This window comes from Rhodotorula paludigena, assembly GCF_050403205.1.
Source record: "Rhodotorula paludigena JCM10292 DNA, Rt_paludigena_JCM10292v1_ctg12, whole genome shotgun sequence".
In the NCBI taxonomy this organism is placed as follows: Eukaryota; Fungi; Basidiomycota; class Microbotryomycetes; order Sporidiobolales; family Sporidiobolaceae; genus Rhodotorula; species Rhodotorula paludigena.
The window spans coordinates 339,570-361,447 of NW_027481446.1; the positions used below are offsets into that span (position 1 = coordinate 339,570).

The following is a 21,878-nucleotide window of genomic DNA, read 5'->3' on the forward strand; positions in this document are numbered from 1 at the left end:
TCAGCCGCTCGCAGCGCTGACAAAAAGCCAAGTCCAGCAATGGCGCACGATGCGGAACAAGGAACGGCTTTGCGGTTTGATTCGGCACAGTGGGACGGCACATGCGAGGGAATGGGCAGACAGAGGGGGTTTATATACAGCGACAGGGTCGACGGAATGTCGAAAGATGCTTATGCGGTATGCTTGCCGCCGCGGAAGAAGACATCGGGCGGCGTAAGGGCCCCGAGCGCGCGGCGCTGGAACTGCGTGATGATGCTGAGACCGACCTGGTACGAGGCATTGGTCCTGCAGGCAGCAGAGACGACACCAAGTCATTAGAATGTCGAGCAAGCAGGAGAATCGCTGTAGGGAACGACAGGCCGGATATTGCGAAGCAGCGTCGCCAGTGCATGCCCGCTGCGTTTCGCAAGAAACGTGACGCGAGGAGAGTGCAGACGCACCAGCCAAAGCCCTCGCGCGGGACGTGGTGGAACTCGGTACCCTGCGAATGCCATCACGCGAGTCAGAGATGTCGAAAAGGGAGTTGACCGAATGCGCGAGTCGCACCTGGTTGCCGTACTCGGCGTCGATCTTGGTGGTGCCCTCGACAACGTCGAACTTCTCGGCAATGGCACCGCCAGCCTCGACGAAGCCGGTGGTGACCCTGTGGGCAGTACGCGTGTGGCGGGAAGTCAGCCTTCGCGACCGTAAAGGCGTAGGTACCGGCAGTGCTTGAAGCAGTACCCACATGTGCAGCCAGCGGTAAGCGAGTCGCTGCGCCTCGTGCGAGTAGCCGTACTTCTGCAGACCGACCCCTGCAGGAGAGCGACGAAGGCGGAACGAATCAGGACCGAATGTCGTCCAGGAAAGAGGGACATCGACACGCACAGGCCATGATCTGGCTGCTCGCGAGGAAGGAAGGGGGAAGACAAAGTAGCGGAAGTCAGCGAAAGGCTCGGAGAATCATTGCGAGAAGCTGAGGAGGCAGCGGGAGACCTACTGAGGAGGCCATCCTGCCGGGTAGCTGTGGAGCGCAAGCTGTGAGCGTAGGTTCTGCAGAGTGGAGGTAAGCGGGCACGCACTCCCACTGACGGTTCGGGCGCTGGAGGGAGACGCGGCCACGCGACGCCTCGGTACCGGAAACGAGACCGCCAGCCATCTCGAACTTGTGCAGCGAGCACTTCCTGCAGCGCGTTGCAGGACGTTTTCCCGTTAGCCCGGGGCAAAAATCTCGACTTCGCAGAGACAGGCAAGAAGAAAAGCTCCGACGCACATGATCTTCTCGGCCTGCGCCTCGCTTGCCATGCCGCACCACATAGGCCAGAACGTCGTGACCGAGTCGTAAAGCTGCTGCTTGCCCTTTGCGCAGTTCCAGTCGGTGTAGATCCCGCGCCCGTCGTGCCACAAGTAGTGGTCCGCGAGCTCCTTGCGCCGCGCGGCGCGCGCGAACCACTCGGCCGACGTCTGCTTCTGCGCCGTCGACGAGCGCGGCTGCGAAAGGTCCGGCAGCGAAGGGTCCGTCGGCGTGTAGGGCACCTCGGTGCCGAAGGGGAAGGGCGTGAGCGTAAACTCGTGGTCGAGCTCGAGCTCGCCGCCAAAGTGGTCGTGAATAATGGTCGCGATGTCGACCTCGTACTTGAACAGGAGCGAGCACAGGTCGACCGTGGCGAGGTCGGCGCACTTCTTCTCAAGGCGGTACGTTGTGTCGTGTCCCGACTCGCGCACGCCGCGGTCGTGCAGGAAGTAGGCATCCAGCTCGGGCTCCTGCACCTCGCCGTCGTCATACATCTCGATAAACTCGTTGACGGACACGCCGTGCTTCTCGGCGTACGGCTGCAGGACGGCGGTGAAGTGCGACGCCTCCGTCTCTGGCGGGACGCCGAGCCCATCGGGGCGGTAGCGCGAGAGGCCCGTCACCGGGTCGAGGCGGCGCTCGTCCTGCCAGACGATGTGGTACTCCTCGATTGCGCCCTGCACCGCCCGCTTGAGCCACGCCTTGTTCTCGTCGGCCGTTTCGGGATCGAGCTGCGCGTAGACTTGCAGCGCGAGGTCGGTGAGGAAGGGCGGCTGGGAGCGGCAGAGGTAGTACGAGCGGTTGCCGTTGAGGATCTTGCGGTAGTGCCGGATCTCGAACAGGAAGTGATCGGCGACCGACTTGGCAAGCTCGATGTAGCCGTCGGCGAGGAGACCGAGTGAAACGAAGTAGCTGTCCCACTGTTTGCGCAGAGGTGAGCGTTCCGTCAGAGCTGTGCGAGGCGAGCTGTACTAACGTTGTAGAGCTGCGAGCGAAAACGGAGGATGAGGCGGAAAGAAGCGTCAGCTGAGAAGGTCGCAAGCACATCACTCTCCGTGGTCTTACCTCGTTAAACCTGCGCGTGCATCTCATGTCAGGGAAATACTCGCACAGAGGAAAGATAGGAAACGCGCCTTGCACCCGGCACGACGAACGGAATCCCCTGGTAGTCCGGGTCCTGCCCCTCTCCGCGCGGGAGCTCCTTCATTGCCAGCGCGAGGATGCCCGGGCGGTCGTTGTGGTCCTTGACCCACTTGGCGTCGAAGTCCTTCGGGACCGTGTCGACAATGAGCTTGAGGTGCGGCTTGGCGGCGGCGATCCGCTCGTAGTACTTGCGCATGCCTGGCTCGGCTTCGGGGACGTAGATGCGCGGGGACTGGTTAGAACCGCGGTTCTGCACGGGCGTAGGAGTTAGACGGGCAGGTTACTCGAGGCACAATCGCAGCGGCCTGCGAGAGGCCACAAGAACTACTCTCCGCGCACCTTCGGGTCCAGGCAGATCTTCTCAAGCCCGTCTCCGTCGATCCGGCGCGTGAGGTTGCTCCAGAACGAGTGGCGGATCATGCGCGTCAGGCGCGACACGGGGTTCTCGTTCAGGCGCGCCTCGTCGAGCACAATCTGCTTCTGCCCGTGGTCGCGCGCGAGGGCGAGCTCTTGCAGCAGGTTCGAGAGCATGTAGGTGCCGCGGATCTGCAGGTGCGGGAGACTCAGCAACCGACTTGGCGGAAGGGGGCCGCGAGACGCACGTCAAACGAGTTGTAGCCGTTACTGCCGGCCGTGCCGAGTGAGAAGACTTTGGGGCCCTTGTCGGCGGCGTGGATCTGCAAAGGCGTCGTTAGCCCCTGGCGAGCGGCGCGGACGGTGTCGAGGATGATGCACCTGGAATTTCCCCTCCGTGTCTTCCTGCTCGAGAACGAGCTTCATCGTCTCCTCGACATCCACCAAGAACTTGCGCGTCTTGGTGTGCGTCTCGTCTGCGTGTTCTCAGTGTCAGCGCGGGTATTGCAAAGGGGTGCGAGGCGAGTTGTGGCGCACCGTGCGACATGCGCCGGCTCCTCCCATGTCCTTGCGCGCCAGTCTGCTCCGGCCCGAAGAGGCTGCGCTGGCGGAGGATGGTCTGCGGGCCTTCCGTCTACATGCGACATGTGCGCGTAACGGTAAGCCCGAGGGTGCGAAGCGCGAGCTTGCGCGGAAGGAGAGCGAACGCACGACACTCATGGTCCGCGTCTTGTGACCGCGCTGCGGGCGACCGTACACAACGCTCGCGTCCTCCTGATCGCGGTAGCGCGCGTCGGGCTCGTCGAGGTCGCTCTCGCTCTGCGAGAGGATGGCAGAACCCGGCGGCACGTTGGCGGCGTCGTCGGCGGCCGCGTGCTGACCGCGCGGGATCGGGACGGGCATCGTGGCGAAGTCCTGGGAGCGGGGAGGGGACGGCGACGCCATCTGCTGCTTCTCTGGTTGGTCTGCGCGTGGTTGGCGGCGGCGAGCGACGGGATTCGAATGAGGTCAGTGGTGTGCACCAACGCAGCGACGCTGTGAGCGGGTGGCAGGACCGGCGGGATGCGCTGATCTGCACTTTCGCAAGGCAGTCAAGCCAATAGAGCGTGCTCCTTGGTCGTGAGAGCGCGTCGAGGGTCGTGTGGAGCTGCGTCGAGAGAAGACCGGGGTTCGTGCAGTCGCGCGAGCGAGCCGCTGGGCCGGGCGTAAGAGAGCCACTACTCACATGTAGGGTGTGCTCTAGGCGGCGTGAGTCTCAGGAACAAAAGTCGAGCGAGAGCGAAAGCGACGAACGAACGAACCGCTTTCGCCGACTTCTCTCGATGAAGCCCAAACCTCCGGTCTCATCTTCGAGCGCGGCGAGCTCGTACCTGATGACGGCTAGGCTGATGATCACAGTAGAGTAGAGCGATAAGAGGAGCAGTAGATAGGTAGGCGGCAGCAGGCATTCACGCGAGGGGTATCGGGGTGCAAAGCAGTACGAGGGAAACACCAGGGCAGAAAGCAACTGATAAACCAGACAGACGGTGATGCGAGGATGAGGGCGAACAACGAGTGCGAGAGCGAAGACGGCGCGAGGTGAGCGGGCCTCAAAACCCCGACCCGAGAGGTCACAGCGCCGTCCCATGCCTCGCCTCGTCCTGCACCTGCACCTGCGGCTGCGCCGGCACCGGTACCTGCGGCTCCGTACCCCGCTCCCGCATCTCGTAGCTCCCCGCGTCGGGAGTCGCCGACCCCCTCAGCGGCGACGCCCTCCCGGTACCCGCTGCCTCGCCCGCCTCTGCGCGCTCCGCCGTGCCCGGCCGCAACCCTGCACCACCGCCCGTCGCGACGGGTGTCCCCCGCCCGCTCCCGCTCCCGGCGGCGCTCACCCCGCTCGGCCCCGCCCCGACGCCGAGCGCCGACGCGCTCGCGACGCTCGCCGCGTCCGCGAGGGGCTGCTCGTCGATGCGCACCGCGCCCGCATGCACCGCGGCGGGCTCGGCGCCGCGCAGCAGCGAGGTCGAGGGGTCGTGCGAGGACGTGCCCGTGATGGTCGGGGACGAGACGCCCTGCGCGGCCGACGTGCCCGCCTCGTCGAGGACGAACCACGTTTTGCGCGGTTGTCGCAGGTAGTCGTACGGGAGGAAGCTGTGAGGGCGTCGACTCCGTCAGCATCCGAGAACGACGGAAGCGAATGGAAGCGGGAAAGGCAGGACGCACTGCTGCTCCATGAGGCGGTAGTCGGCCGACAGCTCCGACAGGTCGAGGTTGGGATTGCGTTTTCGTGCCTTGAGCGGGTTGTCCTCCAGGAGCAGCTCTTCGAGCTCGTGTGTCGCGTCGAAATTGGCCTTCTTCGACTGTTGTCGCCGGAGAACCCAATCGTCAGTCCAGCTCGAAGCGAGCGCGAGAAACCGGAAGGGAAGGGATAGCGACGCACATCTGGCTCGAACGGCGGCACCGCCTCTTTGCGCTCGAGGACGTCCCAATCGTATTCGCGGAACCAGGGATGCCGCTTGAACGCCTCGAGGCCGCCGGTCCCGGGGCAGCCTAACCGCTTCTTCGGATCCCGCTGCAGGAGCTGTGCGTGGCGAAGAATCTCTACATCAGCACTGTGCGCCTTGTTGCCAGAGAACGCAGATAAGATCGGATGTCTCGACGCACCCCCTTGATGCAATCCAGCCCCTCCGGGCTGATGACCTCGTCGACGTTCTCCGGAAAGCGGACATGGTCCTTGAGGATGGCCTGTGTCAGAGTCGAGTTGGTCTTGCCGCGGTACGGCCGCTTGCCGAACAGGAGCTCGTAGCAGACGACGCCGAGGGACCACCAGTCGACGGTCGCAAAGTAGCCGCGCTTGGCGAGGACTTCGGGCGCTGCAGGTGCGAGCGAGGTCTGTGAGACGCGAGGGCGTAGCAAGATGCAACGGCGAACGCACCCATGTAGGCCATCGAGCCCGCCACAGAAGTCAGTGGTCGCCGCTCGGTGAAGTGGACAGCGATGTTGAAATCGGTCAAGTGCGCATGGCCCTTCTCGTCGAGCAGGATGTTGTCCGGCTTGATATCACTGCACGAGAAAAAGGATGCTAGCATCAGCAACGAGTCTCGTAGGAAACGCGACTCGCGCGCCGGACCCGCCCGACACATGCGACGCACCGGTGCACGATCCCGCGCTTGTGCAGGTCCCCCAATGCGAGCGCCATCTCGGCAACATAGAACTTGACGACCTCCTCCTTCATGCACCCGAGGCGGTCGAGGTGGAAGCGCAGGTCGCCGCCGAGCATGAGGTCGAGCACCATGAAGAGGTTCTCGTCGTCCTGGAACGCAAAGCGGAGGTTGCACACGAAGGGCGAGTCGATCTCTTCGAGCAGTCGCCGCTCTTGCACGATCTGCGGGCGCGCAGCGGGATCAGCGTGAGGCGCGAGGGCAGGAGGCGGGAGCGGAAGAAGAAGGCTCACGTTGTTGACCGCGCGCTGCTTGACTATCCGCGCCTTGTTGATGTACTTGAGCGCATACAACGCTTTTGTCTTTTTGTGCTGCACGACTCGGACCTGCGTTCGTAGAGAACGGAAGCAGTCAGCCTACGTGCTGTCGAGCGCCAGCCTCTTGCAGGCGTGTATGCGTGCACGAGCCGTCGAGCTCGGCTGGTCGAGCCTCGCTCGTCGAGCCCGCCGACTCGAGTCCAGCGTATGCGGAGGGACGTCGCTCGCAGTACGCACCTTACCGAATGCGCCCTTGCCGACGGACCGCAGGAGATAGAAGTGCCAGAGGTCGACGGGACCCTCGAAGTCGACCTCCTGCCCGGGCAGCGGTACAGCGTCAGCAACCGAATCTCGAGAAGTCCCGAAAGCGAGTGGAGTGGGCACGCACCTCTGGCTTGCAGCAGAGAGCGCCCATGGGGCCGATGAGGCAGTGGGGAGGGGGCGAGTGGGCGATGTCCGCTCGCTCGTCCGCTTTGGGCTAGGCTGGAAGCGCCTGTAATGTCGTGCGAGACCCTGGGCAGCGCCGAGCTCTGGCGGTGCGCGGGGCGGTGCTGGCGGGCGGGCGATGAGGAGGAGGCGAGATCGAGGCGGGGGGAGAGCTGGGCGGCCAAAGCGGGACACGCAGAGCAGTGCAGCGGGTCTGGCGGGCAGGGAGCTGCTGTGTAGCACTCTGTCACTCGCTGCACACTCGCTCGCAGGACCCACGGCGAGCGCCGACACGCGGACAATGGCCTCGTCCCTCTCCGCCCTTCTCGAGGCCAGATGAAATCCAAGTCTCACCTTTTCCCCTCTCGATCGCTTTGCGCACACCTGAAGTAGCTGTATTACGTATCGCAGGAGGCACAATTGAAGGCAGAGAGTGCGGGAGACGTCGAGCGAAGCCGGACTTGCCCACACGTCGCTTGCGAACCACGACGCTACCTGTGTCCGAGATGCAGGGTACTGGCGCACATAGGGCCACGTGTCATGTGCCTTCCAGCTTCTCAGGCTGTTTGCACGGCGACAGAATCACTGCGAGCCGAGACGGCGGGTAACGAGACCAAGTCGAGGCAGACGACCGGGTTGCGACCGGAGCGGCACATCGTGAAGTTTTCGAAGGCGCGCAGCCCACCGTCCATTGCGGCTCAAGTCACGCCGAGCCCCAGGGTAGCGAGCAAGAGCGTGTGCTGGACAGCGCGGCGGAAGAATCCCGATAACGCACTCTGGGACGCCAGGAAGGTGCGCATCGAATGAGCCAGTTGTCGTCCAGCGGTGAGCATGACTCGCTCCGATGATATAGCCGGACTTGTGGGTCGGCAGCGACACAAGTGGTGCCAATGATAGCGGGCGGAACCGCGGAGGGAGCAGCAGCATGCTACGTGCGGCAGCAAGTCGACAGCAGCCGTGCATGCCAAGACCTCATTTTCCAAGGCAAGTGATCATGCGCAATTCAGGCCCAGGCAAGCAGCCGACGGTGTGCAGTGCCACTCCGAGAGCGATGACGAGTCGTGTGCATCGGGAGCGACAAGAGCGTCGTGGAGAGCCGAGCGAAGTTGAGCAGCTTCCTCGAGCAAGCAGCAGCAACTCGCGCAAGTGCCCAGCTGCACTTCCGGCCGAGCTGGCGGGTGTGGGCGGGGCGAGAGCGACGTCGAGGCGCGACCAGACGAGGACAAGTTGGCCGCCGACGCTCTCGCTCCCGAGTGCAGCGAGCACCAGGAGAGCGCCAGACAGACTCGCACACTCACACTCGACCCACCCAGTGCGCTCACCCCGCCCGCATCGCGCTTGCCCCGCGCCCGAAGCTGACGGAAGCCACCGCACCTCGCCGCCACTCTCGCGCACGCCTTCCTTTGCGAATCGAGCACTCCAGAGCTGCAGACGAGCATGCTGCCAGCCTCGGTGCGATCCCGCGCAGCCCTCTCGGCGTCGCGCACACCGGCCTCCGCCCGCTCCTCCCTCTCGCGCTTCCGCTCGTCCGCCGCACCCGCCACCGCCGCTCCGCGCTCGGCGACCGCCGCGCCCTTCGCCTCGACGAGCCAGCTCACCCTCGACGCTTGCACCGCGCCTTCCAGCCTGAGCGGCCGCCGCACCTTCGCGACCTCCACCCGCGCCCTCCTGCACCCGTCCCTCCCCGCCGCGATCCGCAAGCCCCGCTTCAGTCTCCGCCAGGAGGACCACGACGGCGGCGAGGGCGGCGAGGGCGACGGCGCAGACGAGGGCAAGGTCCCGATCCGGAGACCCGACGTGCCCGGCGAGCCAGAGCCATCGCGCAACGGCACCCTGCGCTCGCCCGGCTCGTCTGCGCCTGCGGCGGGGCTCGGCGGTGGAGCGGCGGCAGAAGGAGGCGAGGGCGCGGCGGGCGCAAACGACGGCGGCGACGGCAACGGCTCGTCGTCGTCGCTCGCAAAGCGCTCCGTCCCCGACGTCTACCCGCAGGTCATGGCCCTCCCCATCACCCGCCGTCCGCTCTTCCCCGGCTTCTACAAGGCCGTCGTCATCCGCGACCCCAACGTGATCAAGGCGATCAAGGAGTCGATCAAGCGCGGGCAGCCGTACATCGGCGCGTTCCTTCTCAAGGACGAGAACGACGACCGCGACGTGTGCGTCAGCATTCGACCTGTCCAAGATCCCGTTATGCTTGGCAAGAGACTGATTCCTGTGTCTCCTGTCGCACAGCATCACCGACTTCAACTCTGTCCACCCGGTCGGCGTCTTTGCGCAGATCACCTCAACCTTCCCCGCCAACACTCCTTCTCCGTCGTCAAACGACCCCAACTCGAAGGACAAGGCCGAAGAGCCGGGCCTCACTGCCGTCCTGTACCCGCACCGCCGCATCCGCATCGACGAGCTCCTCCCCATCCCCGACGTCGCCACTGCCTCGCCCTCTCCCGCCGAGTCTGGCGCCGCAGAGCACATCTCGCACCCCGAAGCGCATTCGGACGTCGACGAGCACCGCCCGCATATCGACGGCCCGCAGCGCCCCGAAGAGCCCGCTTTCGTCGGCGACTCGCCCCTCACGCCGGAGAGCGCCGCGGAGAACTCGTCTGCCCCGGCTGCTACCGAGAGCGAGCCCGCGCAATCGCCGACGCCGATCGATCAGGCGACGGGCACCGAGGCCAAGCGCCCCGAGGACCCGGCTTTCGTCGGCGACGCGCCGCTGCAGCAGGCCAGTGCCGAGGCCGCGCCCGCGCCCGACGTCGTCGTCGACCGCGACGGCGAAGTCATGCAGCAGCAGCAGCGCGGCGCGGCCGATGCGGCGGCGGAGGAGTCGTCGCAGCCGTTCCAGACGGCGTACCTGCACGACTACGCCGTGTCGATCGTCAACGTCTCGAACGTCGAGATGGAGCGGTACGACAAAAAGTCGCAGATGGTCCGCGCGATCGCGGGCGAGATCATTGCCGTCTTCAAGGAGATTGCGACGCTCAACCCGCTCTTCCGCGACCAGATTGCCAACTTTTCGATGAGCCAGTCGGCCGGCAACGTCTTTGAGGAGCCCGAGAAGCTCGCCGACTTTGCGGCGGCCGTCTCGTCGGGCGAGGTCAACGAGCTGCAGGAGGTGCTCGAGTCGATGGTGCTCGAGGACCGCCTGCAGAAGGCGCTGCTCGTGCTCAAGAAGGAGCTCATGAACGCGCAGCTCCAGAACAAGATCTCGAAGGACGTAGAGTCCAAGATCGCCAAGCGGCAGCGCGAGTTCTACTTGCACGAGCAGCTCAAGGGCATCAAGAAGGAGCTTGGCCTCGAGTCGGACGGCAAGGACAAGCTCGTCGAAAAGTTCACCGACAAGGCCAAGCAGCTCTTGATGCCTGAAGCTGTCCGGCAAGTGTTCGACGAGGAGCTCAACAAGCTCCAGGGCCTCGAGCCCGCCGCAAGCGAGTTCAACGTCACGCGCAACTACCTCGACTGGCTCACGTCGGTTCCCTGGGGACGCCACACGGCCGAGAACTTCGACCTCAAGCACGCGGTCGAGGTGCTCGACGAGGACCACTACGGCCTCAAGGACGTCAAGGACCGCATCCTCGAGTTCCTCGCCGTCGGCAAGCTCCGCGGAACCGTCGAGGGCAAGATCCTGTGCTTTGTCGGCCCTCCCGGTGTCGGCAAGACTTCGATCGGCAAGTCGATCGCGCGCGCGCTCGACCGCCAGTTCTTCCGCTTCTCGGTCGGCGGCCTGTCGGACGTGGCCGAGATCAAGGGCCACCGCCGCACGTACGTCGGCGCCATGCCGGGCAAGATCATCCAGGCGATGAAGAAGGTCCAGACCGAGAACCCGCTCGTGCTCATCGACGAGGTCGACAAGATTGGCCGCGGCCACAATGGCGACCCGTCGAGCGCGCTCCTCGAGATGCTCGACCCGGAACAGAACGCTCAGTTCCTCGACCACTACGTTCGTCCTGCGTGCTGCCTGTCGCGTACCGTGCCGGCATTGTCAGGCTGACTCGGTTCCTTCTGCAGCTCGACGTTCCCGTCGACCTCTCTCGCGTCCTCTTTGTCTGCACGGCCAACACGCTCGACACGATCCCCGCCCCCTTGCTCGACCGCATGGAGGTGCTCGAAGTCTCGGGCTACATTACCGAGGAGAAGGCCGCGATCGCGAGCAAGTACCTCGCGCCGCAGGCAAAGGACGGCGCCGGCCTCAAGAACGCCGACGTCGAGCTCCAGGACGACGCCGTCGCTGCGCTCATTCGCTACTACTGCCGCGAGTCGGGCGTGCGTCGGCTCAAGCAGCAGATTGAGAAGGTTCGTCCCGCAGAATGTCGGATCCCCGTCTCTCTCGAACACCTCGCTGATTGTCTCCTCCTCACTTTCCTACACGTTCTTGAACTTGTCGTCGCGCGCATCCTCTGCACCCGCCCGCAGGTCTTCCGTAAGGCGGCGCTCAAGATCGTCCAGGACATCGGTGAGCCGGCGCTCTCCGAGGCGGCAGCGAAGGCGGTCGAGCCGGCAGCATCAGTAGCAGCAAAAGACGCGAAGGAACCGGTCAAGGAGGAGTCGCCTGCGGAGGAATCGGTCGAAAAGCAGGACGGCGACTCGGTCCCCGCCTCGACTGCCTCCCCGTCAACCGCCGCGACGCCCGACTCGGGCGTGACCACAGAGGAGCGCAAGACGACGACGAGCGTGCGGCAGCCGCTCGAGGTGCCGTCGGATGTTCACGTCCGCATCACCGCCGACAACCTTCTCGACTATGTTGGCCCGCCATTGTACCAGAAGGACCGCCTCTACACGACGACCGGGCCCGTCGGTGTCAGCACAGGTCTCGGGTACCTCGGCAACGGGTCAGGTGCGACCATGCCGATTGAAGTGACGGTTCGTCTCCACACCTTTCCCTTCGTCTCGCCTCTTCTCAAGCGCTGACTCCCGCATCCCCGCAGTCTATGCCTGGTTCGGGTATCACCTTGACTGGCAAGCTCGGCGACGTGATCCAGGAGTCGGCCAAGATCGCGCTCGCCTTCCTGCGCTCGCACGCCTTTGAACTCGGCCTGACATCGGATCCGGACGTCGACATTCTGGAAAAGCGCGCGATTCACCTTCACATGCCAGAGGGTGCCATTGGAAAGGATGGCCCGTCGGCTGGTATCGCAATCCTCACGGCTTTCGTGTCGCTATTCAGCAAGCAAGGCGTTTCTGCGGAGCTGGGTGCGTCCTCGGCTCGCCTCTTCCCGTGACGGCCGTGCCGATCTTCCCTCGCTGCTCTCGCGAGTCGTACTGACTTGTGCCCCCCTCGAATCGCAGCCATGACGGGCGAGATGACGCTTGCCGGCCAGGTTCTGCCCGTCGGAGGACTCCGGGAGAAGCTCACTTCGGCACACCGTTCGGGCATCAAGAAGGTCCTGGCGCCCCTTGCGTGCAAGCCTGACATTGAGCACAACGTACGCGACCTTCCCGCGATCTCCTTCTCGCGTTGGCTCTGCGACAGCCCGCCTTCCCGCGATCTCCTTCTCGCGTTGGCTCTGCGACAGCCCGCCTTCCCTGACCCTCCTGTTCCTCTCTGACTCGCTTCCGCTCTTCGCAGGTTCCCGCGTCAGTCAAGGAGGGCCTCGAGATTGCTTACGTCGAGAACGTCGGCGAAGTGTACGTTCTCGCGCCGTTTCATGCCGACTTGGCCACGACCGGAACACAAACGCTTACTCCTCTCTTCCCGACCCGCCTTGCAGGATCCGCCACGCCTTTGCCGGCCAGCCCATTGCGGACAAGGTGGACGCGCTGGCACATGTGCTCATGCCGCGCGAGGAGTCGTCGCGGTGAGGAGAACCAGAGTGGACATCATAGAAGAACGAGGGAGAGAGAGTGTGGAGGTCCGCTCGACGCGGCTGTAGCAGTATCCCGTATCGCCCCCCTTCTCATCCTAGCGCATTCTAGCAAACAGCAAAGCAGTTTACACGTTTAGGGTTCCTGCGAGAACGGTTGAACGGTTGGTCGGAAGCGAGGAACAGAATTGAGACGACCAGCAATGCAGCAGACTTCAATAACGGACAAACGCACTACTTTAACTTTACAGCCGTGGTCGTCTTTCTGCGAGCGTCGCTTCGGACTGGACTCTCGCTGGCGGCGAGCGGGTAGGACATCAGAACACCGACGGAACGAACCGTGGTACGATACAAACAACAGGAAAGTAAGTAGGAGACATGGTTCTCACTATGAAGGGGCGAAAGTCGGGAGTCGGGCGGCGGAGAGGAAGGTGTGCACAGGATCGATGAGGGTGCACAACGGAGAGAGAGACGTCGAGGCGAGAGAAGAAGAAAGGGGCAGGAACAATGCGGCGTAATGGGTGCAAGGGCTAAAGCACTGCGCGTCGCTCGATGTCGTGCCCGGAGCCGGCGTTGCACGAGACGCTATCGAGAAGCACGCCAGTGGCGGCTGCCTCGCTCCTCCGTCCCCGCTCGCGCAGGTGTTCTCCTCGATGGATGAGTCGGGTCTCGCTGTGGGGCATCTGCGAGACGGTGCGAGCCTCGGGGCTCAGTGCGGCGAAAGGCGGAGGGCTGGCAAGGACACGTGTATCCGCCACGACGTAAGGAGCCGGGTCGAAACCAGGCAAATGGGCGCTGGCGAACAGCGGAGGCGATTTGTAACGGCGTTTCGGTCGCACGGGCAATGGCCAGACTGCGCACAGGTCACTTGAGTTTGCACAGCGACAGGTAGTCGACGGAAGACGGACCTGATTGGATTGGAGCGCACGGCGCCTTGTCGAAAGCGGCGTTTGCCGGCGGGATCGTCGCCGAAAGCTCGCATTCGGACAGGCCGGGCCGGATACGGCGTTGGATTGCGAGGAAAGCTTCTCGCGCGCAATGCAGAGCTGTGTGCACGGAAAGGAACGTGAGCGACGCGGCGCCGACCACTGTCGCGAGAGGGCACGCACCAAGCAGACGCTGCCATCGCTCGATGCGCCGCTGCCCAAGCAAGCGCCAACGCTCGACGTACTCCTCCTTCTGTTGAACACTGCGCCATTGCGTGTCGGCCGAAGCGAGAACCGCGTCCACCCGCTCCCATGCGATCCGGTCGAGGACGTCGTCACAGGCGAGGATGACCCAAACACTTCTGTCGAACAGCTGATAGTGCAGCTCCAAGCCGACGTCCCACTGCGGCGCATCGAAGTAGGGAGGCGGCGGCGCATCCGCCACATGCGGGGAAGGGGGAGGACCAACAACGAAGTGCGGCCCGGCGAGGTAGCGCGGAATGGTCAAGGGATCGCAACGACTGAGCTGTAGGGCCGGCAGCGGACCGGGAGGCATTCTGATCGCTGCTTAAGCGTTCGACGCGCGAGGAAGCGACAGAGCGGTGCCGAGATGGACTCTCGAACGCCCGCGCGGAGGCTGGCTGGTCTAAACAGAAGGATCGCGGCGTGGTCTGCAGCACTGCTGTGAGGATCGTCACAGGCTGGCGGCGCGATGGACTGGGTTGGCAGAAACCGACGAGACGGCGCAGGGCACGGGGTAGAGGGCAGCTAGCAGTCGAAAGAGACAGCGGGCAGGCTGGGCAGACGAGTGCGTGTAAGCGGACAAGCGCAGGAGACAACCGAGCCAAAAGACGGAAGGGAAGCGACGACGACAGCCGCGAACGAGACAGAGACGCCTTCGCCAGGTTGCTCGGCCGTAGTGCTTCAGGGTCGCACGGGGCTTGTACCGTGCTCTAGATTGCTGCCCACCTCGTCCTGCGGCTTTACCGCTCGTTGCAAGCGACCCCTCGACGTGCCGACGACGAGGTCAACTCCGGGTCCGTCCCCTAGCCCGCTCTACGGAAGGCCGAGCGGACGCATGTGCGCCTTGAGCTCACACACACTGCCACAGGCAGCCAAATGGACGCACCAGCCGCCGTCGCGTCGACGTCGTCGGCTTCACTCGACGCGTCGACGATGGCACCTGCGCCTGATCCGAGCCAGATGGAGCTGCTGGGCGCTTCCGCGGGGCAAGGTGACGCAGAAGCAACCCCGACGCTCGCATCGCTGCTACTTTCAACCGCCGAGTCGCTCGCCGCCCGCTCGTCGTCCCTCTCGGCCCCTCCCGCTCGCCCTTCCGCGCTCAAGCAGCCTGCGCAGGCGCCCTTCGCACTGCAAATGGCGCCGGCAGCGCTATTGAACCACCCGGCCGCGCCAGACTACCTCGCTTCGCTCCTCGCGCAACCTCTGTCCGCCCTCGAAGCGCTCCCCACTTCCCTCTCGTCCCTCTCGACTTCGCTCGACAACGACCTGTCGTCGCTCGCCTACACCCGCTACTCGTCTTTCCTCCTCTCGTACACCGCCGCGCAATCCATCTCGGCGTCCTTTGCGACCCTCTCCGACAATCTGTCCGCCCTCCTCGACTCGACCTCGGCCCTCGAAGCCGCCGCCTCGTCCTTCGAGTCGCGCGTGCACGCCGTGCGCGAGAAGCGAGAACGCATGGCGCGCGTGCGCGAACGCATCGAGGACGTCGAAGAACTCTTCGAGGCGCCGAGCGTCGTCGACGCCTGCGTGCGCGCAGGCCACTGGACCGAGGCGATCGACGTCGCCGTGCGCCTCGAGGAGCTGCACCGACGGTTGAGGAACGTCGCTTCGGCCGAGCCGGACGGCGAAGGCAGCGGCGCGCTCGCGCTCGTCGCGCGCGTGCGCAGCGAGGTCGGCGTCGCGCTCCTGAGCCTGCGCGCCCGCGTGCTCGAGAGCCTCCTGCAGCGATCGCTGAAGCTCCCCGGCGCCGTCCGCGGCATCGCGACCCTTCGCCGCATCGCCGAGCGCGGGATCGGCGCCACTGAGACGCATGCCGCGCTCAAGGGCGAGGGCAAGCGCAAGGAGCTGGACGAGGATGCGCTCCGGGTCGTCTTCCTCGTCGCACGCTGGCGATGCCTGCGCGGCGAGCTGGACAGCGTCGAGGCGCAGATGGCAGCGAGCGGGATCCACCTCGGCGGCGCCGAGCTCCCGCTCGCGCTGCAGGACGCGAATGTCACGGTCGAGGAGAACGAGGAGCGCACGCGCTGGACCAAGCGCTGGATCGAGGTGTGGCGCGAGGTCGTCGGCGAGACGGTCAGCATGTACGCCGAGGTGTTCCTCACGGCGTCGTCGCTCAACGGGACCCAAGGGTCCGCAGGCAAGAACGATGCCATACACCCCGACCTGCCCGCGCATTCGCTCTCGCCATCCGCACCTCTCCACCTCTTCCTCTCGACCTCGCTCGCCTCGCTCGCGTCGGTCCTCTCGCACGCCATCGCCGGGCTCAACTCGACCGCCTCGCTTTCGTCCTTGCTCACCCAGCTCACGTACTGCTCGCAATCGTTCGCGCGGTACGGCCTCGACTTCCGCGAGTGGATCCAGCTGCGCGAGCGCATCGAGCTGCGCATCGGTCGCATCGTCGCCGCCGAGTGGGAGGTCGCGGGGCGCAAGTGGGAGAAAGAGTGGCGCGACGGGTGGGAGAATTCGGGCGGTATGGGCACGACGGCGGCCAAAGCGCGACGCAGTGGACGTGTGCCGCTCGCGGACTGGCTCGTCGCACCAGAGGGCGTCTCGTCGCTGCTCGCCACGCCTCTCCCCAACCCGCCCACTACCGCCAATTCGCCCACATGGCATCACCAGCCGTCCCCTTCACTCGCACTTCTTCCTCCCGTCGCCCGCTTCCTCAATGCGCACGCTACCGCGCTCAACTCGCTCCGCCTCATCCCGCCCGTCTCGCTCTACCTCCCGCTCCGCCGCGCGCAAGCCGTCGAGATCGACCGCGCCGCGCAGGTCCTCGCCGCCTTCACCGACGCGTGGCTCGCTTCGCTCAACGCGACTCCGCTGCCCAACAACGGCTCTTTCGACGGCGCAGGCGCCGAGGACCTCACTTCGGACGAGAAGCAGCTCTTGCGCGAGCGCGACGACGAAAAGCGCGTCGTCGCCGCGGCCATCGCGTGGTTCGGCCGCACCGTCGTGCCCTGGTGCGAGGGCGCGCTCGACCAGGGCGTGTACGCCGAGCTGAGCACGAGCGACCGCCGGCCGGCCGAGGCGGACCGGCGCGAGGAGAGCCTCCGCAAAGCGATGCGCAGGTGCGAGATGCTCGTCGCGCGCATCGAGGGGCGCGAGTTTGTCGAGGTCGCTGATGCGTCGGCGGACGAGGGCGCGGCGAAGGAGAATGGCGCGCCTTCCGCTGCGCCCACCGAATTGCCGGTGCTCGAGTCGACCGCAACCGCCGTCGACACTGCGCCTGACGAACTGGTTGCCTCGCCCGTGCCCACGTCCGCCGCGCTGACGAATGGCGACGTCAAGCCCGTCGACTTCTCGGTCCCGACCGTCGATGCCGACGCCGGCGACGAAAAGGACGCCCCGTACCTGGTTGGCGAGTCGGCGCCTCCAGCGCCTTCGTCTGCTTCTGCGGAGGAGCCAGTATCCCAGAGCGCAGTAGAGGAGGCGTGATGTGCGTACTCCGTACCCGAGGGGCAATGTTCGTATCATCAAAAGTCTCGCCAGCTCGGCTTTGCTTGCCAGCTCGACTTCGCGCTCGATCTGCGCATGAGTGAGACGCTTGCATTGCTGCTTCACCGGTCTTGCCCAACATCTTCCGAAACCCAGGAGGTCAGGGTTCGTGTCTCCTTGGCCGACACTCAAGACTCCTGTCTGCGGACAGGCCCTCCCGTGGAAAGTCCGGTGGATCGGTCTCTTCACAGCGCGAACTGGCACGCTGTCTTCTCTGCTCTCTGCTTCCTCCACGTGCTTGCTCGCACCTCCTTTCGCCGCCACCGCGTGCACAAGCAGGATGGCGGACAAAAAGGGGAAGTACAGCATGTTCCCGCCGCCGGACGAGCCGCTGGTGCGCCGACGTCTTCGCTCGACATGCACGCAGAGCTGATGTCGCTTTCTCCAGCCGGAGCGGGACTCCGCCGTAAAAGCAGCCGTCCAGCGTAAGCAAGAGGCGGAAGCAAAGCGGCAAGGGCGGCAAGGTGTGCATTCTCGTTCTCAGGCTTGCGCCGCCGGCGACAAGAAGCCCACAATTCACTCGTTACGAGCCCGCAGAACTCGAGAAGCAGCAGGAGCAGGAGCGACGCTTTCGGGCGGAACAAGACGCGCGGCACAAGCGAGGTGTGCACACTTCCGCCATGCGCTCTCGACGCGCGCTTCTCATTGTCGTGCCTCTACTCAGAGAACCGGAGGTTGAGCGTGGACAGCGACACCTACCCCCTCGACCTGACAATCAGGTGCATGGACCTCATTGTCAGGCTGAGCAGGCCATCTGCTGATGCGCCGGACGTTGACAGAGATCGGCGCGAAGAAGAAGAGGAGCATCACAAGCAGGAGGTACTGAAGGAACGCCAGCAGCGGCTCAAAGCCACGCAGGATCATCGGGCAGGAGTGGTGGGCTTGCCCCTGGTGCGGCTGCCTTTTCGGGGCCAGACCTAAGGGGTAACGCATTGACATTGCTATCGCGCGTTCGCAGGCCGAGGAACCGCCCAAGAAGAAGAAATTTCAGAAGTGGAACCCGTTCAAGAAGGGAGGAGCTTCCGACGCGAACAGCCTCGCCCATCTCTCGCGCTTCGGTCCAGGCCGGCGCGCTGTCATCTACGGCGAGCTCCCTACAACCTCGGCAGCAGCGGCGGGTCGGTACTGAGACCCGTCCATGGTCGTGGCCGTGGCGTCAATTGCCCCTGCTCAGGAATCCTCCCCTCTCTTTGTCTGAATGCAACATGGACTCGTATTCTGCTCTCCTGAGGCACACTACTATATGATCAATCGGCGAGGGTGCGTCTGATCCAGAGCTGGCGCTTGAGTGAGATGTTGGTGGGAATGCACGACTGCAGCAACTGCATCGCCAAGTCGCCATCGCGCCGCATGATCGATCGCTTGACGCGGCGGCAAGCGGAGTGTCCTGGCGAGATCACACTTGACTCGATCGAGCCGTTCTGATTTGGTGTCGTGCCGCAAGGTGACGCGGCCGCAGGTTGACGAGTCCGCTCAAGCGGGGTGTGCAGCTTCGTCCACAGAGGGCGGAGGCGTGTAGGCGGTCCATCGCGCAGCTGCGACAGCCAAGAAGCCTGCAGGGACCGGTCCAGATCAGCGACAGCCCTCCTTCGCGAGACCGAGAGGCAGGGAGGCGCACCGAGACCCATCAAGCTGGCCGCGCCCTTCCCTGCGCGCGTCTTGGCGGTCGCGCGCGAGACGGTGAGGGCGTAGAGGCCGACGGCGGAGAAGGTGAGGGTCCCGGTGACGCGGCACGTCTGGCAGTCGGTGTAGACGGCTTGAGGGAGAACGGGCGACAAAGAAGCGTCGCTAGAGGGCGCCAGTTGGGCAGGCGGGGCGCGCAGCGTCGAAGGGATTAGGTTGGACATGCTCGCAGCTCGCACAGCCAGAAGGACGGCGAGGCAGAGTGAGGGAGCGTAAGGAAAGCCGCGAACACCTTGACTTCGCGAACATCGACTGCTCGCCGGCACTCGCTCGTGCAGCACTGAGACTCGCACACTCAGTGCACACGAGCTCAAAGACCAGCTCAGCCGCTTTTCAGACCAGCACGAGCCGTCGTCGCTGCAGCACGCTCCCATCATGTCCAAGGGAGGATTGTCCAAGGAGGACACCAAGACCGAGCACCCGTTCCAGGCGATCGTGCTCTGCGACGGCTGGGGCGAGGACGAGCGCTGGGGCCCGCTCGTGCGCCGCAAGCGCACCGACGACGAAGAGTTCGACGACCTCGACGTCGGCGGCGAGCAGCGTCCCTGGGTCCGTTCCGCTCTTCTGGGCCTGCAGAGCTCTCCTGGAGCTGTGCACACGCGCGTGAGCACGTCCTGACGCTCTCGACTTGCAGTGCCTTGTTCCGCTGCTCAATATCCCCCTCCTCGCCTGGACTCTCGAGTCGCTGTCTGCTTCCGGCGTCGAGCAGGCCTTCCTTTTCGTTCGTGACGGCGTAGAAGAAGTCCGACAATGGCTGGCGTACGTGACACAAGTCCCCGTCACACTTGACCGGCGGCGGTTGACCCGTTGTGTCCGCAGATCCTCGTCTTTCCAAGCGCCTGGCTCCGATTTGACCATCGTTGTCCGCCCAACCAAGGCCCTCACGCCCGGAGATGTCATGCGCGAGGTGGATGGGCTGCAGATCCTCGCCCCAACCGACTACCTCGTCGTGCAGGCCGGCTTTCTCGGCAACGTCGATCTTAAGCAGAAGGTGCAGGAGTTCGGCGCGCGCCGGCAAAAGGACCCGAGCCTGTCGATGAGCTGCATCGTCAAGCCCATCGCGACCAAGTGCGTCTGTATCCCGACGGCCTCGGCGAGCCAGGCTCACGCGCTTGATCTTGCAGGACGCACTCGACTTTTGCCGTGCACACGCTCACCTCGGACGCCCAGCTCATGCACTACGAGCAGTCACCGCTCTTCCCCAAGCTGCGCACTTTCACTGTCCCGCGTGAAGCGCTCGGCGGCGGCAAGGAGGTGCACATCCGCTCGGACCTCGAAGCGGTCGGCGCCGTCATCTGCAGCGTCGAGGTCCGCGCCCTCTCCTCCTTCCTTCTCATGAGTCTCGCTCATCCAAATTGCCGTGCAGGTCGCGCCTCTCTTCACCGAGAACTTTGACTACCAGTTCTTCTACCCCGACTTTGTCAACGGCCTCCTCACGTCCGACCTGCTCGGCAAGACGATCTGCTGCACGATCCTCGACTCGGACCCGTCGTCGTCCGTGCGCGCGCCCGCGTGGGCCGGCGCGGTGACCAACACCAAGTCGTACGACGCCGTGAGCCGCGCCATCCTCGCGCGAAAGGCGTACCCGCTCGCGCCCGACGAGAACATGCCCGACCGCTCGGGGCGGTACGAGCAGCGCCGCGCGCGCGTCTACTACGGCAAGGACGTCGACCTCTCCCGGTGAGCTCCCCCTTCACGCCTGCCTTCGTGCCGCAGAACCTGACCTGTCGCGCGCCTGCCCGGCAGCACGTGCAAGATCTCGTCGACGTCGCTCGTCGGCACGGCGAGCGCGATCGGGCCCAACACATTCATCACGCACTCTGTCCTCGGGGCGAGCGTCGCGACGGGCTCGTCGTGCGCCCTCTCGAACGCGTACGTCTTTGCCGGCGCAAAGCTCGGCGACGGGTGCGTCGTGCGCGACAGCATCGTCGGCGAGGGCGCCGTGCTCGCGCCTGGCGCGGTCGTCGAGGGAGGCAGCCTCGTCGCGGCGGGCGTTGTGCTCGGACCGGGCGCAAAGATTGTCGGGGCGCGGGTCTCGCTCGAGCCCTACGACGGCGAGGTCGCAGTCGGCGAGTCAACGCGTGCGTCTTTCCTCCGTGTTGCACATGTCACACGAAGTCAGCAAGCTGACATCCCCGATATTGCAGTCGGCGAGGGCGGGACGGGCTACTTCTGGCCTGCCGAGGAGTTGGGCGCGGACGATGAGGACAGCGACGACGAAGACGCGCTCGACCCGCGCAACCTCAGCGTCACTCGTCTTGGTGCGTGCAATCTTGCTGTGGGCAGACGCAGGCTTGGCTGACATGTCATTGGGTCTCAGGCCACAAGCTGGGCAACCTGCACCTCTCGTCGTCGTCGTCGTCGCTTTCGAGCCTGTCACGCAACGGCTCGACAACGTCGCTCGACACGGGTGCGAGCATGACGGATGAAGAGGGCCTGACGGACTCGGAGCTGCCGACGATTGCGGGCCTCGACGCGCTGCAGCCCGAGGTGTCGACGTCCAAGGCGTCGTCGAAGCAGAGCGAGTTTGTGACCGAGTGCCTGCACTCGCTCGACCGGTCCTTTGCCGAGAGCCACACGGTCGACAATGCGGCGATCGAGCTCAAGACGCTGCGGATGGCGAGCAACGTCGACCTGGGCGAGGTGCGGCGCGTCGTCGTGCCGTACGTCCTGCGGCGGTGCGGCGGCGCGGCGGGCGCCGGCGCCGTCCTCGCGCGGTGGGGCGGGCTCGTCGCCAACCTGACGGGCGAGCAGGAGGACGCCATGGTCGACTGCCTGCTGGTCGCGCAGGAGTTTGTCGCGACCGAGGGCGCGGGCGACGCGCGGTTCTGGCTGCGCGTGCTCAAGGGGTTCTACGAGACCGACGTCGTGAGCGACGAGGGCGTGTTTGCGTGGTACAAGAGCGCCAAGGCGCGCGCGACGGCGGGCGACGAGGGCAAGAAGCTGTGGGGCGCGAGTCGGCCGTTCCTCGAGGCGATCCAGGAGGACGAGGATGACGACGAGGACGAGGATGACGAGGACAGCGACGACGAGGAATAGCCGGGAGTGGCTGCATTGCATTTGCATGATGAGGCAGACTCGCG

The 21,878-nt window shown here is 65.0% G+C and overlaps 8 protein-coding genes across 8 annotated transcripts; 4 read left to right on the forward strand and 4 right to left on the reverse strand.

Moving 5' to 3' along the window:
* Positions 1-170: 170 nt before the first annotated feature.
* Positions 171-3,715, reverse strand: JCM10292_001169 (alpha,alpha-trehalase; the record flags this gene model as incomplete). Its single annotated transcript, XM_076648026.1, has 14 exons — positions 171-285; positions 441-481; positions 547-643; positions 728-794; positions 868-881; positions 980-1,003; positions 1,062-1,163; positions 1,253-2,193; positions 2,421-2,666; positions 2,756-2,962; positions 3,019-3,093; positions 3,152-3,246; positions 3,308-3,404; positions 3,482-3,715. 14 exons carry the CDS (start codon positions 3,713-3,715, stop codon positions 171-173), a joined length of 2,355 nt encoding a protein of 784 aa, XP_076506535.1.
* A 665-nt stretch (positions 3,716-4,380) lies between these two features.
* Positions 4,381-6,642, reverse strand: JCM10292_001170 (serine/threonine-protein kinase; the record flags this gene model as incomplete). The annotated part of the gene is made up of 9 exons (XM_076648027.1): positions 4,381-4,900; positions 4,973-5,109; positions 5,190-5,330; positions 5,414-5,622; positions 5,685-5,812; positions 5,902-6,134; positions 6,204-6,296; positions 6,465-6,542; positions 6,616-6,642. The coding sequence occupies 9 exons, from the start codon at positions 6,640-6,642 to the stop codon at positions 4,381-4,383; spliced, it is 1,566 nt and encodes a 521-aa protein (XP_076506536.1).
* A 1,448-nt stretch (positions 6,643-8,090) lies between these two features.
* Positions 8,091-12,446, forward strand: JCM10292_001171 (uncharacterized protein; the record flags this gene model as incomplete). Its single annotated transcript, XM_076648028.1, has 8 exons — positions 8,091-8,806; positions 8,883-10,587; positions 10,656-10,940; positions 11,061-11,507; positions 11,573-11,837; positions 11,934-12,070; positions 12,214-12,272; positions 12,356-12,446. 8 exons carry the CDS (start codon positions 8,091-8,093, stop codon positions 12,444-12,446), a joined length of 3,705 nt encoding a protein of 1,234 aa, XP_076506537.1.
* An 866-nt stretch (positions 12,447-13,312) lies between these two features.
* On the reverse strand, positions 13,313-13,930 carry JCM10292_001172 (uncharacterized protein; the record flags this gene model as incomplete). The annotated part of the gene is made up of 2 exons (XM_076648029.1): positions 13,313-13,494; positions 13,558-13,930. 2 exons carry the CDS (start codon positions 13,928-13,930, stop codon positions 13,313-13,315), a joined length of 555 nt encoding a protein of 184 aa, XP_076506538.1.
* Positions 13,931-14,493: 563 nt separating this feature from the next.
* Positions 14,494-17,052, forward strand: JCM10292_001173 (uncharacterized protein; the record flags this gene model as incomplete). The annotated part of the gene is made up of 1 exon (XM_076648030.1): positions 14,494-17,052. One exon carries the CDS (start codon positions 14,494-14,496, stop codon positions 17,050-17,052), a length of 2,559 nt encoding a protein of 852 aa, XP_076506539.1.
* Positions 17,053-17,392: 340 nt separating this feature from the next.
* JCM10292_001174 (uncharacterized protein) lies at positions 17,393-18,241 on the forward strand (the record flags this gene model as incomplete). The annotated part of the gene is made up of 2 exons (XM_076648031.1): positions 17,393-17,446; positions 18,071-18,241. The coding sequence occupies 2 exons, from the start codon at positions 17,393-17,395 to the stop codon at positions 18,239-18,241; spliced, it is 225 nt and encodes a 74-aa protein (XP_076506540.1).
* Positions 18,242-18,585: 344 nt separating this feature from the next.
* JCM10292_001175 (uncharacterized protein) lies at positions 18,586-18,959 on the reverse strand (the record flags this gene model as incomplete). Its single annotated transcript, XM_076648032.1, has 2 exons — positions 18,586-18,665; positions 18,731-18,959. 2 exons carry the CDS (start codon positions 18,957-18,959, stop codon positions 18,586-18,588), a joined length of 309 nt encoding a protein of 102 aa, XP_076506541.1.
* Positions 18,960-19,170: 211 nt separating this feature from the next.
* On the forward strand, positions 19,171-21,834 carry GCD6 (translation initiation factor eIF2B catalytic subunit epsilon; the record flags this gene model as incomplete). The annotated part of the gene is made up of 8 exons (XM_076648033.1): positions 19,171-19,344; positions 19,430-19,554; positions 19,615-19,863; positions 19,920-20,103; positions 20,162-20,475; positions 20,542-20,876; positions 20,943-21,056; positions 21,116-21,834. The coding sequence occupies 8 exons, from the start codon at positions 19,171-19,173 to the stop codon at positions 21,832-21,834; spliced, it is 2,214 nt and encodes a 737-aa protein (XP_076506542.1).
* Positions 21,835-21,878: the final 44 nt, after the last annotated feature.